The 17,115-nt window shown below is 48.2% G+C and overlaps 1 protein-coding gene across 2 annotated transcripts in view; it reads left to right on the forward strand.

Moving 5' to 3' along the window:
• Positions 1-17,115, forward strand: part of LOC142578574 (fat-like cadherin-related tumor suppressor homolog) — a 512,562-nt gene that overhangs the window by 310,697 nt on the left and 184,750 nt on the right. For both annotated transcript variants that reach the window (XR_012827230.1, XM_075687953.1), the window contains exons 23-24: positions 1,882-2,274; positions 15,227-15,438. Coding sequence is in view for 1 of the 2 variants with exons in the window: in XM_075687953.1 (XP_075544068.1) it covers positions 1,882-2,274; positions 15,227-15,438 (605 nt within the window). In the remaining variant the exon portion in view is untranslated. The remainder of the gene's footprint in view (positions 1-1,881; positions 2,275-15,226; positions 15,439-17,115) is intronic.

Here is a 17,115-nt window from a genome sequence, read left to right on the forward strand (position 1 = left end):
AATAAACACCGGGCAAATATGTCAAGTGGACAGCTTATGCAGGGCATGCGGAAAAAGAGCTGCAGTAAATAAGTGCACCGCAGGTTCTAGGCGACACCACGGAAGTAGTCAACCGTCAGAGCAACACTTCTGTGCCGGCCGCGGTAGCTTTGCGGCTACGTCATTGCTAGAGGTCGCGGATTTTATCCCGACTGCAGCAGCCACATTTTGATAGGGGCGCAATAAAAAAAAACACTCATGCACTGAGATTTAGGAACACGTTAAAACATACCATGGTGTCAAAATTAACCCAGTAGTTCGCCACTACAGCGTGCCTCATAATCCAATTGTGACTTTGGCACGTACAGCCCTATAATTCAATTGAAGTTTAATACTTCTGCCACTATGCGATGTGCCATGTGAGGCAGTGACAATACTCAACCCTCTCAGAGGTTATAAAATATGGCGCACAACAGTGCTTCAAGTGAACACATCTCTCTGTGTGTTCTGTGTACTATCCACACAAACAGCAATGGTGCAGGCAAGGTAATGTTTAACATCAACTCAGCACTCTCGTGTTGGGCTAAACGTTGAAGAAATGAAACATTCGCCGTCAACCTCACTGTTTATTATCGTCAATCAAAGCAAACAGCACAGAAAGCTTTGCTTACATAGATTCGCACAGTGCGTGGGATCTGCCCTATTTTTCTTTCATACTTACTACCGTACATACTCGTCGATGGGCTTGGTGGATTCTTGGCCCAAACGCCACTTTGAGCCGCAACACTCCATAGTGCGTTGGCATTCGGCGCCTGTGTCTTTACCAACAGGCAATTAGGTTCGTGAAGGAAGACGAGGCTTACCGGGTCTTTTTGAAAGTAGGTAGTGTTGTCTCGACTGTTTTCTGTGAGAAAAGCTGCGGCTTAGAATGGTCATTGCCTCTCAATTCGTTTGACCCCACTTGCAATTTTTTGGCCGAGGCTATTGCATCGGAGGCACGAACTTGCCGGTGCACGCAAGCAGACCAAATAATGAAGTGTAGCCCATTTTAAAGAACAATTGGCACCATTTTTATATTATTGTGGCGATTTGCACTGTACTTCAAGCACCTATTCTATCACAAGCGCGATAATAATTGCTTGTGATCAGAAATTTTCTATAATGAGTTGTTATGCTAAAACAAGGCCATCATTTGTAAGCGGCGCTGCTCTCATGCATCTGCCTCCAAATATAAGACATCAAAAATGACATTTTGCATCATACCACCTACCTTGGGTCAGTTTTTTGGCACTTTTGGGGGAGGGCAAAGGGGGTCATGTGGAAATTTTAGAGGGGCGACCGCCCTTGCCCCCCTCCCGACGTCGCCCCTTGGACGGTTGCTCTTGTTGCGTGGCACGTAATTTCAGAGGTCTGTTAGCAAGCAGCCGCTTGTAATTCCATCATTTGACCATCTGTGTCTGCGGAAGTTTCCATTTATTCTCTCAGCATTTTTTTGCGGCGGCAGTGAAATTTCGTTATATTGAAATCACATACAAACACACTTCGTTATATTGAGGTTATAAATATGTGGTGTTCTACGGACAAGATGTCATGAAAAGTTAAATACATTGTTATATCGAGAATTTTGTTATATTGAAGTTCGTTATATCGGGGTTTAACTGTAAATAAAAAGAAAAGACGTCCTTAGCTCAAGCAACAAAATGAAGCCTAGAGCACATGTGTTCTTCCTCTACAGCTGCAAAAGGTTAGCTTTCCTGCTCACTTGACTGGGGGTTGAGCTAGGCACTTGAATAATGCGTGGTTCTGCTCACAGTAGATACATGATGGCCAAGGAACAAAAGTAAAATACATACGACAGTGGCCACAATCTTTCTATAGCAGTTCTGAATTGTCGCTGTGCAGGTCCAAACCGGCGCCTCAGCTATTCGTTGGTCGAAGCATTGGCGGGCAGCCACTTCAGCGTGGATGCACACTCGGGGCTAGTGCGGCTAGAGCGGCCACTTGACCGAGAGGAGTGTGCTCGCTTCAATCTGACGGTGCAGGCGCAGGACCATGGCCAGCCACCACTGGCCTCCCGGGTGCATCTGGTGGTGACTGTGCAGGATGTCAACGACAGCCCGCCAGAGTTCACACAGCAGGCATATGCCGCTGGTGTCTCGGAAGCTGCCCCCGTCGGATCGCCCATCAGTGTGGGTGTTAAGGCCACCAGCCGAGACTTGGGTGTCAATGCACAGATCACGTATACCCTTGTCGCTGGCAATGATCTTGGACACTTCAGCATCGAGCCCAAGACAGGTACATCATATTATTTATTTATTTATTTATTTATTTATTTATTTATTTATTTATTTATTTATTATACATACTTTCAAGGCCCTAAGGCACTACAGAGTGATAAGAAAGCAAATATATGTGTGTGTGTGTGTGTGTGTGTGTGTGTGTGTGTGTGTGTGTGTGTGTGTGTGTGTGTGTGTGTGCGCGCGATATTATGGTAGACTGCTGTTTTGAATGAAGCTGTGTCTGTGCTGTGAACAATGGAAGCAGGAAGGTGGTTTGTCAACATTTGTGCAGGGTTAGAAAAAGATCATGGTACCCGTTTGTTAGCAGGATAGTGCACAACTTGATATCTGTGGTCAAATCGCAATGAAACTTAGAAAGGGGGTTCATAACTTGCTTTTTCGTCACATGGTTTGAGTGATAAATCTTGCGGAATAGGCAAAGGTGGCTTGTGGCAGCTATTGGCACTTGCATAAGGACACATGAATGCAAGCTCAAATGTTACACTTATTATAGAAAAAACATAATGCACCAGAAAAAGTGGATGAAATAAGCATGCACAAGCATGAAATAAACACACACGTTAAGTGAAAACATACTGTAGGAAAAGCTGATTTGCCAAGAAAAAAGGGGGTAAGAGCAGCTACTCCACAGTCTTCCAAAGGGATACAGCAAGAAATACACCTTCAGGAAGCAATTGCAGACACGAATCAAAGCTCAGAAGAGGAAGCCACGTTTGATAACTGACAAGAGTTACAATTGAGCTTGGTAGCGCTATTTGACGGGTCAGGAGGACATCGCAAAGTGGGGACACCACGTAAGAACCATCTTGAAATGGTGGAGAAGGCGACATGAGGACGTAAGTCGCAGCATCAGGTTGCAGTGGAACAAATTTAGTAGAACGTTGTCGGGACTTGCGGTCATCGGTCGGGCCGGCAAACTAATGGGGTAGTTCAAGGCAAAGGGTTATCGATATTATCGAATGCCGGTTGCACAGTCAATAAGTGCTCAATGGGCAGTCAGAAAGTCGATTTTAAGAATTACTTCGTGGGGACACTCGGCCAATACGGTTAACGGTACTAACACTGGACGGCCAGCAATGGTAACACGGGCAGTGCACATTCCCATCACGGCTTTTGTACTGCCATTAGCTACTCGAATGGCAGGCGACTCGGAAGGTGTCAGGACTTTACGGAGACGGCTACGAAGATTTGTTCGCATAACCGACACCTGAGCACCAGTGTCGATGAGGGCAAGGGCTTGAATGGGTACATCATCAACAAAAATTTCAACAAGGTTCGGTCAAGCAGTAAGGATCAGCAGAGGTTTTGCAGTCCGAGTCGCCAATGCTGCCGCACCTCCGGGGGCTGCATTGCTTAGTTTCCAGAGAAGTGGCCCGCGTAGGACAGGGGCGAGGGACGACGAGGTGTGGCCGAACGGAACTGACGGCGTTGCGGCGAGGGCGAGCCGCTAGTGGTGTTTCCTCGAGGTGGAAGGCCAGCATGATATGGTTCAGAGAGGGGTGATAGAGGCCTTTGGTCTCGGTCGAAGTGGTGATCAGCATATGGTCGAGGTGAGGAGTACCGGCGGCTACTACGGCAGTGGCGGGAGATGTGACCAACCCGGGAGCAAGCAAAGCAAATTGGCCTGTCATCCGGTGTGCGGGAGATGTGGCCAACCTGGGAGCAAGCAAAGCAAATTGGCCTGTCATCCGGTGTGCGCCACTCAGAGGGGTTCCGATATTGATTCGGGAACAACTGTCGAGGTGCAACAGAGGCAATGACAGGAGCAGTAGGGGTGGGACATGGTCGAACAGCAGACTGGATGTCCATGTTTGCAATGTCTTGGCAAACAACAGCTTGAATAAGCAAGATGGTCATGTTGTCACGCACATGGGGGCAGTGAGAACTTCGAGCCATAGCCTAAAGTTCGTGCCGGATGGCCTGCGTCAAGCTTGGCATTGTAGGCAGATGTGACGCCGGAGGGTTGTTATGTGACGCCGGTGGGTCGCTGCAGGAGGAAGTGGCAGCCGTATTCGGAAGTCGGTCGAAGCGTTGTACGATGCATTTGCTCTTCGCTTGCTCAAAATTCCGGCATTTCTTAATGATGGACTCAATCGTTAAGCAGTTCCTGCAAAGCAGGAGGTTGAACACATCGTCCGTGATGCCCTTCAAGATGTGTCTGACCTTATCGGCCTCCAGCATGTCGGCGTCTGCTTTACGGCAGAGAGCCAGAACGTCTTGAACATGCGCAACGTACAATTCGGTTGATGTCTGGGCACGAGACGCTAGCTCTTGCTTGGCCTCCATTTGACGTCCTACAGGTCTTCCGAAAAGATTGCGCAGCTTTTCCTTGCAGGAGCCCCAGCTTCTAATGTCGACTTCATGCGTCTCGAACCATGCCTTCGCGGTTCCTTTCAAGTAAAAGATCACGTTGGCCAGCAAAAATGTGGCATCCCACTTGTACTGCTTACCGACGCGTTCATACTACGTCAGCCAGGCTTCGACGTCGACCTTGCCAGTGCCAATGAAGATTCCTGGGTGACATATCTGAGTTAGCACTACTTCCGCTGGCGTCTGAGCAATGGAGGCAGCATCAGCGGCAGAGGTAGCGACAGTAGCCATAACAGCAGAACCGATGTGACGCCCGCTGCGAAGATCCCGGGCTGGCTTGTGGCGAGAGTACCTTGCACCTCTACCAGAATGTTACGGGGGATTAAAATATATGTATTTACAATATATACAGTTACGAGGTTGTAGCTCAGTAGTCGGGGTACCACCATCTACCTATCGTTGAGACACTTCAATCTCCTCTTCATCTCACAACGTCCTTTCGTCCACTGCGGCACAAACTTGTATCTGACAGTAGAATCGAGAAAATGCCGTGAAGTTATGACTTGTGAACTGGGGGCCATTATCAGTACAAAGTTCCACTAGTACGCCATACCTGGCGAAGATTGCACTTGCTGCTTCTATGACAGTTATTGAATATGTGTCTTCGAGCAACTCCACCTCGGGAAAGTTGTAAAGCGCATCGTAAATGCACAAGTATGCTGTACCACCGTAGTCGAAAAAGTCCGCCCCTACAAGGTACCATAGCTGGGGTGGTGCCGGGCGCATCTTAAGGGGGCTTTGTCGGCTGTCTATAAGTGTACTTTCTGCATGCTGCACATTTATAGTTGAACAATTGTATATCTTGATTTATCCAAGGTCAAAAATCAAACTCTCTGGCCTTCGCTTTGCATTTGTTGACACCGAAATGGCCTTGGTGAATGTGTTTTAGCATTTCACGCCTCATAGTAGTGGGTATTACCACCTGACAGCCTTTCAAAAGTACTCCTTTAACCCTTTCGCATTCAGGCCCTTCTGGCCACGACGCACCCGCAGTGTCGGCTTGGTTTCAGGGAACGAGCATAACAGGGAATGAACGTAACAATCTATTTTTGATTATGATTGGTATACAAATAACACAGTCAATGCAATATGCACATTTCAGTGTTCTGCAGCTGTTGTTAGTAAACATCATTATCATCATCAGCCTGACTATAACATCCGTTCAACATCAGAATCTGACGATGCGGGACTCATCTTTTCCTCGCATGAGGCGCTGTCCGAGTCCAAATCCGAGCTCGGCTCGTATTCTGAATCGGAAGAGCCACTGCTCCAAAGAACAGACGAAGGTCCCGCGCGCTCAGCCATGCGAAAGTAACCGTGCGCAGGGAGGATGCGCTTTCAGTCGCCCGCACAACGGAGAGAAATGGGACGTTGTGTGATAAAGAAGACAGAGGGAGATGAAAAAAGGCTAAAACAAAGTTCGAAGGGCTTTCCGTTTACTGCTGCAAGTTGTAAGTGAGGGTACGGCAAGAGAGCGAAAGCAGCAATCGAGTCACCCTTTTCGGAGAGGCAATGGCAAGTGCGCCCTGAACTTGATGCGCCGTAGACACACCAACAGAAGAAAAATAAAAACCTTCAAACCAGTAGAGATGGCAGAACAACCCTTGAACCCATAACCACATGCGCGCGACGCATGATCCAGCGAATGCGGAGCCACCGCGCCACTCAGGAAAGAGAAAGTGGGGAGTGGCAGTCGCACCGTACTCTTCAATACATGGACTAGCACAGGTCGGGGCGAAAATACGAACTTGTAGAAAGAGTCAACAGATGGCGTGGCCAGTCCAGGAGCGCCAGCTTTGTGCTGAGGCGTGAAATTTTGAACGCACGATAGAGAACGTACCGGTACGTCAGTGACACTGTGGGGGGGAAGCGCGATGACGTACCGGTACGTCCGTGACAGCGAAAGGGTTAACTTGAGATAGTTCTACTTGAAATGGCTTCCATTGGCCCTTGATATCGTCTCCGGACTCTAGGTTTTTCAGAACATCCTTAAAGAGACACTAAAGGTTACTATAAGTTAAGTCAAAGTGATAGAGCAGTGCTCTAGAACGCCTAAGGCATCAATATAATCGCGAACAGAGCTTTAGTAACCGAGAAATTGAGGTAAATGCACGACATGATTTGAGTCCCCCCAGCGACTTCCCGGTATTATCCAGATGAAGGCACTCCTCATCATAATTTATGTCACTAGTACTCAACTGCTCGTATTAAAAAGATGATTTCATTAGGTTATAAGATGGAAGAAAAGGCTACTTGTCTACTTCTGTTTGATTCTAAGAAAAAATTACACTTTGACGTTACCCTTCAGTAGTGTGGGTGGTCGAAAGGTTTCGTTTTTGCTCGACTCTGCACGTGCGACTCTCCGCCACGCGCATGTTGGAGTTTCAGTTGTTTCGTTATCGCATCGTGCTGTACTGGCTCTGCTGGCTCGCAGAACTTGCATTTGGAACAAGCAGCGAAAATGCCACGTTTATGGGATGTCATGGGATGTGCGAACGGTCCGTGGAACTTGGCCAGGTGCAGTTGCAGTGGCGAATCCAACGTTACTTATCACTGTGTGCCAACAAGTGAACCTCTTTGTTCAAAGTGGTTAAGTGCCATACCTCTGCCACAGCGCGTTGGCAAAGAGCCGAAAAATCGCATAGTGTCCTCACTGCACTTTCGCCCATAGGATTACGAGTTCAACGCCGACTTACTGAAGTCGTGTGGAGTGCCTTTCAAAGCAAATGCTTTCCCATAGCGCTGTTCCGTCGGTCTTGCCTGCATTGTCCGGAGCGCAAGAACAACTGCACATTGAAGACGGGGCAGTGAGTGTGCCATTTGGTTTTCACGAAGGAAAAGCTACAAATGTGCGAATATGTACAGCCATGACATACAGTTGCCGTCATTGTAGTACGCAACGACGCCGGCAGCGCGAGCTCTCAGCAGCAGGTCACATTCATCAGTGCTTAAATCGCTGAAGTTGAGCCCAGCATCGCGAGCCAATGTGTCGTCGTCATGGTCGTCCATTGCAACGAGCGTCAAAGTTGGGCATCATAAAATAAAGAACCAGCTTATCGTCGCACGTTTTCTTTTTCGCTAGCCACCATAGTTCCGCTTTCACACTGCTGTTGGCTCTGTCTTGGCTGCTTCTAGCCGCACGTTTGCGTTTTGTGCAGAAAAGCTGTAGCGCCGTCTGCAGGCGCCGTTTTACTCACCGACGGCACAACGTCACTATGAGAGCATGACCTCACCACTCCTCGATCGGAGGGCGGGCGATTTGAACTGCGCTAGAGGTACGCGGACACTTCAGAACGCATTTTCTCTTAAAATAAGTCTCTTCTTCGCATTAAACAAGCATTTCAAGGTTTCTGGGATGGTATTTCAACAGTCCACGTTGTCTTAATATTAACCTTTAGTGTCCCTTTAAGCTGTTCGTCCCTGTCTGTTTCTGCTGCCAATCGCTTCCACGTCTGGTCGCTCACTAATAAAGACATCACACTTACTGTGTGGACTTCTACGTCGTCGCTGTTGGTACCACCCGCTTGCCTGCTTGTGGCTCTCGAAAGCATGTCGGCGAGGACAAGCTGCTTCCCTGGAATGAATTGCAAGTCAAGGTCATAACACAGCAGACGCAGGAAAAAACGCTGTAACCTTGGCGGCATATCGCCTATTGGTTTTCAAGGGATGGCAATCAATGGCCGATGATCGGTCTCTGCAGTGACTTTACGGCCATAAATGAAGTGATGAAATCTTTCACAGCCATACAGCACAGCTAATGTTTCCTTTCCATTGTGTAAATGTCATTGCTCTGTTTCGCTGAGCACTCATGACATGCATGCGACGGGTTTCCATGTGTTATTGTTGTATTGCAACAAAGCAAATCCAACCCCGCTTCGCAACGCGTTGCATGACACTTTAGTTTTCCGCTGAGGATCAAAGATAAATAGCTTTTGCAAAGATAATAGCTTCTTTGCTCAAATTGTCGTATAACTGCTTCCATTCTTGATCGTGGCTGCTTGTCCATTCGAAAATGTGGTCTTTTTTGATCAGTCCACTCAGTAGTGTTGTTCTTTCAGCAAGCGACGGCAAGAACTTGCCAAAGCAATTGGCGACGCCCAGCATTCTTCGCACCGCAAGCTTTTCCACCGGTGTTGGCATTTGTAACATGCAATTTATCAAGGATAGGCTTGGCCTGATACCATTTTTGTCAATTAAGTCCCCAAGAAATTCTATCTCGTAGACCACAATCGTGCCTCTTCTGGGTTGAATGTTCGATTGGCATGTTCGGCTGCTCACAGAACCAACCTTAGGCATTCATTAGGCTCTTCTATGGATGCACCCTAAATAAGCACGTCATCAACGTACACACTGACTCCAGGAATTTCTTCAAAAATTTCATTCAACGTCCTCTGGAAAACCTCTGAAGCAGATGCTATACCAAAGGGTTGACTCATAAACCGGTAGCGGCCGAATGGTGTTGTGAAGGTACAAATCCTCGAGGTTTTTTCATCAGCGAGGATCAGTGAGGATTTTTGTGTACGGGGAAGCGGGTAGCAGAGCTCAAAGCCCTGTCGGCGAGGCGGTGCAGAGCACACCGTTGATGGAGAGGCGCATGCTTAGATCAATGAGGCTATGAGCATGCATGTCTACCGCAAAGTTGAAGGAACTGGGAAAGTCAGCGCCGAGAACAGCTTGCGAGACATCAGCGAGAATGAAAATCCAGCAAAACGTACGAGACCGTTCGCTGTATGTGTGGATAGCGGAGTCATTTATCATTTGGAGTGGGTAGGTCTGTTCTTTGCGACGGCGATCTGTACAAGACGCTGGTATGATGCTAACGTGGGCTCTGGCGTCGACTAGGAAGCCAGCACCACTGATCTTGTCAGAAACGTAGAATATAGGTGGCATGTCCTCCGACCATTACCACTTGCCGCTGTCAGTAGCCGGTCGCAGCATTTCCTGACCAAGAGCACTAACGGGTGCACTTGTGAGCAGAGGTGCCGAATACACGGTGGTACCAGCACACAACCGAAGACGAGCTGTCGCGCTGCACGCCGGATGGTTGACACTCTGGAGAGCGTGGGGGCACTGGGGAGCAATTGTGGGACCGGGAGCTCGACAAAGATCGATGTGAGAAGGGCGTGAAGTCGTCGAGACGTCTGACAAGGGTGTCCAGACGACCCTCTACTTTCGCAAGCGTAGGAGCTGAGGCAGTAGCCGGAGGCGGAGTCATAACGGCGCTGAGATTAGGGGCCCACAAGTAGTCCGCAACTCGGTCAGCCAGTTCAGCGAGCTTGTCTAATGGCACATCACCCGCAGCCACAAGAACTGGGAACATGTTCTGTGGGAGACGCTGGCGGAACAGCTCAGGCAGCAGCTTCTCCTGTTCAAAAACAAGGTCTCTGCCAAGAAGCTGGCACATGCTTCGAAGGAACTGTGAAGGGCGACTGTCACCGAGCTCTGTAGCTGTTAGGAGCTGCTGGAGTCTTCTGTGCTCAGACTCTAACTTGTGGGAAATGATAGCCGCGGTCAATTTCAAAGGGATGGGTCGGTCCAGCGAGGTGATAACATCCACTTAGTCCTCGGCGACTTCCGGAGGTAAGGAGGACATCAGATGTAAAGAACTTAGTCTGTTTACTGGTGATATGCCAAAGATGGAAGTGCGCCTTGACCTGCAGGAGCCAGATGCTGAGTCTGTTGGGTCAAAATGGTGGCAGATTGATGTCTTCGAACGCAGTCACCGCAGCACTGCCTGGTCGGGCTAACTCCTGGGCATCGTCACAGGCAGTAAAAGTAGTAGAGCTGGCAGAATCCATGCTGGATATCTGTCGGACCTAATGCAAGGAAGACCCAGTTTCGGCAGCGTTGTGTTTTGAACTGTTCTTTTTATTTTTTATATTGCACTGCGCACACTGCACGTCCGGGAGCTAACTTCCTCTGCCTTGAAGAGCACTGCGCGCGGACCAAGTTGTGGCCTGCGGCCCGGGCCTGTGGCAAGGGGCGCTACAGGCCCAATCGCAAGAGCCCGGGCAATCTACTTCAGCTTGGGCCTCCGATAAGTGCGGCTCGTGCAGTTCGATCAAGCGCAAGCACTAGGCACTGCTCTTCTGCTTAGTGTCCGGGTAGGATCAGCACAAGGTATGCACTCACCATACAGGCAGAGGCACCGTACACGAGCTCAAGTCTGGGACATAAAAGTGCCGGCGAACAACAGGAAAGCATGTGCGTACCCAGTGCTGGTCCCGGAGAGCAAGACCCGCACTCCCGTAAGAAGGAGCTGACAGCAGCTATCCCTGCAACGTGAGTGTCCCCACCACAAACCATCGCTAGTGGGATGCCACAGCCGACAACCGTCACAAGTGGAGAGGAAGAGAGCCATAGAGATGACAAAGCAGGTGAATGCCCGTGCAATGGAACCAGAGCATTTCAGTCCCTGCACTCTACATTTTAAGAATTTGTCATTTGTTTTTTAGCTCAGTGCACATTTGCCACCTAACACGGAGCTGCACATTCTTCCTCCATTCAGTTAGGTTCCTTAATTCGAATTCTATTTAAATCAAACAAATTTTTGGGCACCTTCAAGTTCAAGGTGCTGTGATGCTGCCAGCGTGAAACATGATGCTCACATTGCACCGCCTGCAGCAGGAAGTGCCAGCACATTTGGGTTATCACATATTAAAAGTGTGCAGTACCCATCCTACATCACAGGCAATGAGAAATAGATGGGTGAAGATGCTTATCGCAACAGGGATGGCTGCAAAATCTGTAAATGGCGATTTGCGATGACCTGGAAGACTTGCTGCTACCAGAAGAGGAAACCGAGCATGTGGCTGCATTTCCACGTCACAAGTGTGGGCGAGTGCTGCAATAAAGCTGCCATTGCATTTGCCTGGTGCTTTTTTTCGCATGTGCCTTGCACCTTTTCTTGTTGGCATAGGATCTAGTGGTCAGAAAATGTAACCTGCGAAGCAGTTTGGCAACATACTGACCGTTAGTACTGAAAGATTGTGTTTTTTGAGAACGTATTAACAGGTACAAAAGACGTGTAGCTGTACAGACTTGAGACATCATTAACTAGCACGAAAAAGACATCAGACGAAAGCAAGAAGCACACAGGACATGCAGGGAAAGGCTTCCATCTGATGTCCTTTTCGCACTAATTAATGATGTCTCAGGTCTGTAATAAGCACGAACTAGCCCAAATGTCTTTTCTAGTTGTAAATGTACAGTAAAGCCTTGGTAATTTGGATTTCACACAACCAAAAAAGATGTGCGAATTAACCAAATTCAAATTATCGAGGATATCAAGAAAATAAACAAATGCTTACTACATATCAACACGCTTTTACTTACTGAAAGAGTCGGCAAATCCTGTTTCTAGTTGGCACAAAGGCAGTGCGAAAGCGGCAATTCTTGTCATCTTGTGACTGATTAGCGCTTGCAATGACGAATGCCTCGCGACACCGCGGCCACGGTGCATGTATTTATACAACACATGCTTTTATCCGAGACACCTCAAGCACATCTCGATTATTCTTTTGTCGGTGAGATAGTTGCAAACAAATCATCCATCGTGAGTTAGCACGCGCTCTTCATCCTCGACACCTGTTTTGTTTGTGACATAGCGCTTGCAGCCATTGAATTGAGTCAGAATTAAACAACTGTTTGTTGGAACTGCTGTAGACTAGACCGCGGCCACTGTCAGTGTGATCATGGACCAAGATGGATACCATACAGTCCTGAAGGCACGTGTCTGATGCTGGGCATGAAACCATGGTCGCTATCAATGCAATCATGGACAGCAACCACGCCGGCCCGACGTATGCACCAAGTTAAAATGAAACTACAGTTTGCCGCAATGGCTGTGAATGAAATCGGGGTTGCTATCGACACAATCATAGATGGTGACTACTCAGTTATGAAGACACACGGCCAATGAGGTGTTAAGCGGGCCCCTAAACACAAGAATAAAGAGCACAAAGGCAGAAACGGGCACGAAGCGTTCCATTTGCATATGATTTCCCCTAATGACTGTGGTGATGTGCACTTCATTTCAGTTGCACGCTAGTGCCATTTTTGCTCTATTGCGTTGCTCCAAGCTCGCCAAGCTCCGGGAGGTGTGCGAATTAACTGGTGCCCGACCAAGTACGTCCGAATTGCCGCAAGTCTGATTTCATTAAATATTGTATAAGCCTGCCGGCACCACAGGATGAGTCTGAATGAACGAGGGTTCAATTAACGAGGTGCCAATGAGTCATCGCGTTGGTGATTTAGAGTGCCAGCATTGGCACTGGGAAATTGTACTAAATGTTGATCATATTGTTATGTGTGGAAAGACACAGTTGAAAGAGTCATATAATGAGAAGCCAACAAACACTGACACCAAGGACAACATAGGGGAAATTACTTGTGCTGAATAAATGAAATAAAGAAACGATAAATTAGTGGAAATTAAAGTGGATGAAAAAACAACTTGCCGCAGGTGGGAGCCGAACCCGCGAAATGCGAAGGTTGTGGGTTCGTATCCCACCTGCGGCAACTTGTTTTTTCATCCACTTTAATTTCCACTAATTTATCGTTTCTTTATTGCATTTATTCAGCACAAGTAATTTCCCCTATGTTGTCCTTGGTGTCAGTGTTTGTTGGCTTCTCATGATATGGCTAATAAAAATCGGGCCCCTCGGTTAACCCCCTTTCTTCTCGTTTATTACATAACGAGGGTCTCGAATCCGGCAACATTGATGCCTTCAGGTAGCATATGTGGGTTTATTGACCAGTTGCCTTCACCCAATATGATCACGTTCTCGTGACGCCTGCGGCAAAAACGACGTTCCACGTCTGCCGCCAAGGTCTGTGAGTGGTGGCGCTGGCTAACACTCCCAGGGTTCTACTAGTACACATAAATACCCAAGAAAGTGGATGGGGAAACGCCACCGTGGTCGCTCAATTGGTAGAGCATCGCATGCGAAATGCGAAGGTTGTGGGTTCGGCTGCCACCTGCAGCAAGTTGTCTTTTCATCCACTTTAATTTCCGCTAATTTATTGTTTCTTTATTTCATTTATTCAGCACAAGTAATTTCCCCTATGTTGTCCTTGGTGTCAGTGTTTGTTGGCTTCTCATGATATGACTAATAAAAATTGGGCCCCTCGGATAACCCCCTTTCTTCTCGTTTATTACAGTTGAAAGAGGCTATTTATGGGTTGTTTACACTGGAGCCAGGCAGCTAAGCGAACACTTGCTCGCGCCAAGGGCACAGACCAACTTCATCGTCGTTCTCACAGCGGCTTGTCTCTTGAGCATCTCTCGATTATATCGTAATACTACCCCCCCCCCCCCCCCCCCCGGCGGCAAAAGCACCGTCACAGTGCTGTTAAATATCCAAGGCGCGTGGAGAGTTGTAGGGCTTGAGTCGAGCGACGTGGTTATGTCACTGGTTGTCGCAGCGGAGGACGTAGTGGGCATGGATAGAACGATTTCATAGGTGACATCGGTCACTTGGCGGAGCAGGCGATATGCGCCTGTGTAATAGGAAAGCAGTTTTTCACAAAGGCCAGCTTTACGCGATGGTGACCAAAGCAACACGAGGGCGCCGGGCGCAAAATGGACATCATGGTGACGGAGGCCGTAACGTTGCTTCTGTTTGTCTTGAGACACTTGTAGACGAGCGCACGCAAGTTGGCGAGCATGGTCAACATGGGCAATTGCATCACAGCCATAATCGCTACTTGAAGCTATGGTGGCCGGAATCACAGTGTCCAGTGGTAGTGTTGGTTCTCGGCCATAGAAGAGGCAAAACAGGGAAAAGCCAGCAGTTTCGAGACGGGAAGAGTTGTATGCAAAGATAATGTAAGGTAGAGCCAGGTCCTAGTCACGGTGGTCGTCTGAAACTTATTTGGATAACATGTCTGTAATGGTGCGGTTCAAACGCTCAGTGAGGCCATTCGCTTGAGGGCGGTAGGAGGTGGTAAATATATGCTGTATTGAGATGGCACGCGTGATGTCATCAATGACTTTAGCCAAAAACGTACAGCCAGGGTCTGTTACCAATTGATGTGAAGCACCATGCATCAAAATTATATCGTGTAGGAGGAAGTCCGCAACATCATTTGTGCAACTGGTCGGAAGAGCGTGGTTTACGGTGTAGCGAGTCGTGTAGTCCGCCGCCACTGCAACCCACTTGTTTCCTGATGCAGATTCCGGAAATGGGCCGAAAAGGTCTAAGCCAACACGATGAAAGGGCTCTGCAGGGATGTCGAGCAGCTGCAGGTAACCAGCGGGGAGCTGGGAAGGCTTCTTGCGTCGTTGGCAAAGTTCACAAGCGATGATGCAACGTCGTATGTAATGGGCAAGGCCCGGCCAGAAAAAATGGCAACGTACACGGTCATAGGTTCGAGATACGCTGAGGTGTCCTGCCGTGGGTGCGTCGTGAAGCTTTTCTAGAACGGTGTATTCTACTGTATAGTGCAACAAAGCAGTGCTGTGCGGCTCTTAAGTTGTGTATTTCTTTTATACAGTTGCCTCTGTGGCTTCTCACAGAGTTAACCAGTGCCTTGTTCGATGCTGCTGTTTCTATTGAGTGACCACGCAAATGCAGGTGTGCTGCGAGTAGCCCGGCCACTGGACTACGAAAGCATCCGCAGCTACCAGCTGGCAGTGGAAGCTCGGGACGGGGGCGAGCCACCACTCAGCGCTCATGCCTGGCTAAATGTGTCCGTGCTGGATGCCAACGACAATGCACCTGTGTTTGGAGGTCCCTACAGTGCCACGATTGCTGAGGATGCTTCGTTGGGCCACCTCGTGCTCCAGGCAAGCGCTCCTTGACTCGCGCTTCATCGGGACTTCACTACGGAGGATGGCATAAGGCCTTCCCTGCTAACACATCGCGCAGATGACTAAACAGGAGACAGGACACCATATATGCATGTAAATAATGCTACCACAAATGTAATGCGAAGGGGCTTTTGGTCTCTCATCAAAATGGTAGTGAAATTACCATGCAAACAGAAATTTTTATGTAGAAACAGGAAACAACGCTAAAAGGGGATGGCTGTAGGGCTCTATTCATCGTTACTGCGAAGGGCCATGCCGAAATCATGTGAAAGGGCAAGTGCTGACGTATTTATCACATCAAGAAAAAAGAAAGCCGCATTCGTGTTTTGAACTCAAATACACCTCAAGGTGCGTTCTGAGGCCAGGAACTTCAAATGCAAACAGGAATTATTATGTAGAAACAGGAAACAACGCTAAAACGGGATGGCCATAGAGCTCTATTCATCATTACTGCGAAGGGCCATCCCAAAATCATGTGAAAGGGCAAGTGCTGACGTATTTATCACATCAAGAAAAAAAAGCCAGATTCGTGTTATGAACCCGAATACATCTCAAGGTGCGTTCTGAGGCCAGGAACTTCAAAATAAATCTCGCATTATACTCAAGGAAAACTCAGGGACTTCGTGCTTCTATCAAGAAAAATTAGCTCTAATTTTATTGAAAGGGAACAAAAATCGCGCTAATGCTGGCTCAAGTACCACAGAGCAATTGTAACGAATCATCTTTGACGCTATGGAGGAGTTGCCAGGGTACAGTCAACAACCAATCTTCCGGACACCCGATTTTTAGGACATGCCCGATAATTCGGATGACTTTGCGGCACCACCATATACCCTGTAGATTGAATGTATAAGGACATCTGAAATTGCAGAAGTGAGAACCCTTCGCCGTTCGATTATCCTGGCTTTTTGCCATGACCACAGGTTCAAAATGGCATTAATCAGAGCCACCACCATCACCGCCAGGTAATAACCTTGCCGCATTGAACCGGCGCTCTCACAAGCAGATCCGATGGCAGCTGTAGCCACCACCGCGGCAACGCTAGGCCTAGCTGCTTCGACGTTCGCTATTAAGTTTCTTGCCATTTAGTGCCATGTTTTTAATTGAAGCACTTCGGCACTGTCACCAATGGCACTGACTTTGTCGTTGTGATCCTCGCTATTGGCTTCGAAGCTCAAAAAAGCACGGCATATTGCTTAATGCCAGTTTCCGAAAGTAAACTTCGCATCAATATAGAAATGTTGTGCGGTGAAGCATATGTGAAGTATAGCGGTGAAGCACAATAAGCGTGGGAAGCGGCAATTGTCACGGGATATTGCATATATTCCTTTATTATACATGCGTGCGTCCCCCGTCTCCTGTCACAGTACAAGCACCGATATGCCTAATAAGTGTACTAGCAGGCCTTCAGAGTTTTTTCGGAAGTGACTTTGGCGATTTGAGCGCTTAAGGGCACTAAAAAAAAAAGACATGCATTGATTTGTTTGGACGTCCTTGTGGTGCCTTGCGAGTCCGGAAAATGTGACATTGACTGTACAACTGATCAAGAGGATGCTTCAAATGGCCCGTGAGGCAAACGCGCGGCGGTAGGAAAACGAGAACAGAAAGGACCGACAAATTGAATGAATGGCAAGGGAAGTGTGCTGCCACTTG

This window comes from Dermacentor variabilis, chromosome 4 (genome assembly GCF_050947875.1).
Source record: "Dermacentor variabilis isolate Ectoservices chromosome 4, ASM5094787v1, whole genome shotgun sequence".
NCBI lineage: Eukaryota > Metazoa > Arthropoda > Arachnida > Ixodida > Ixodidae > Dermacentor > Dermacentor variabilis.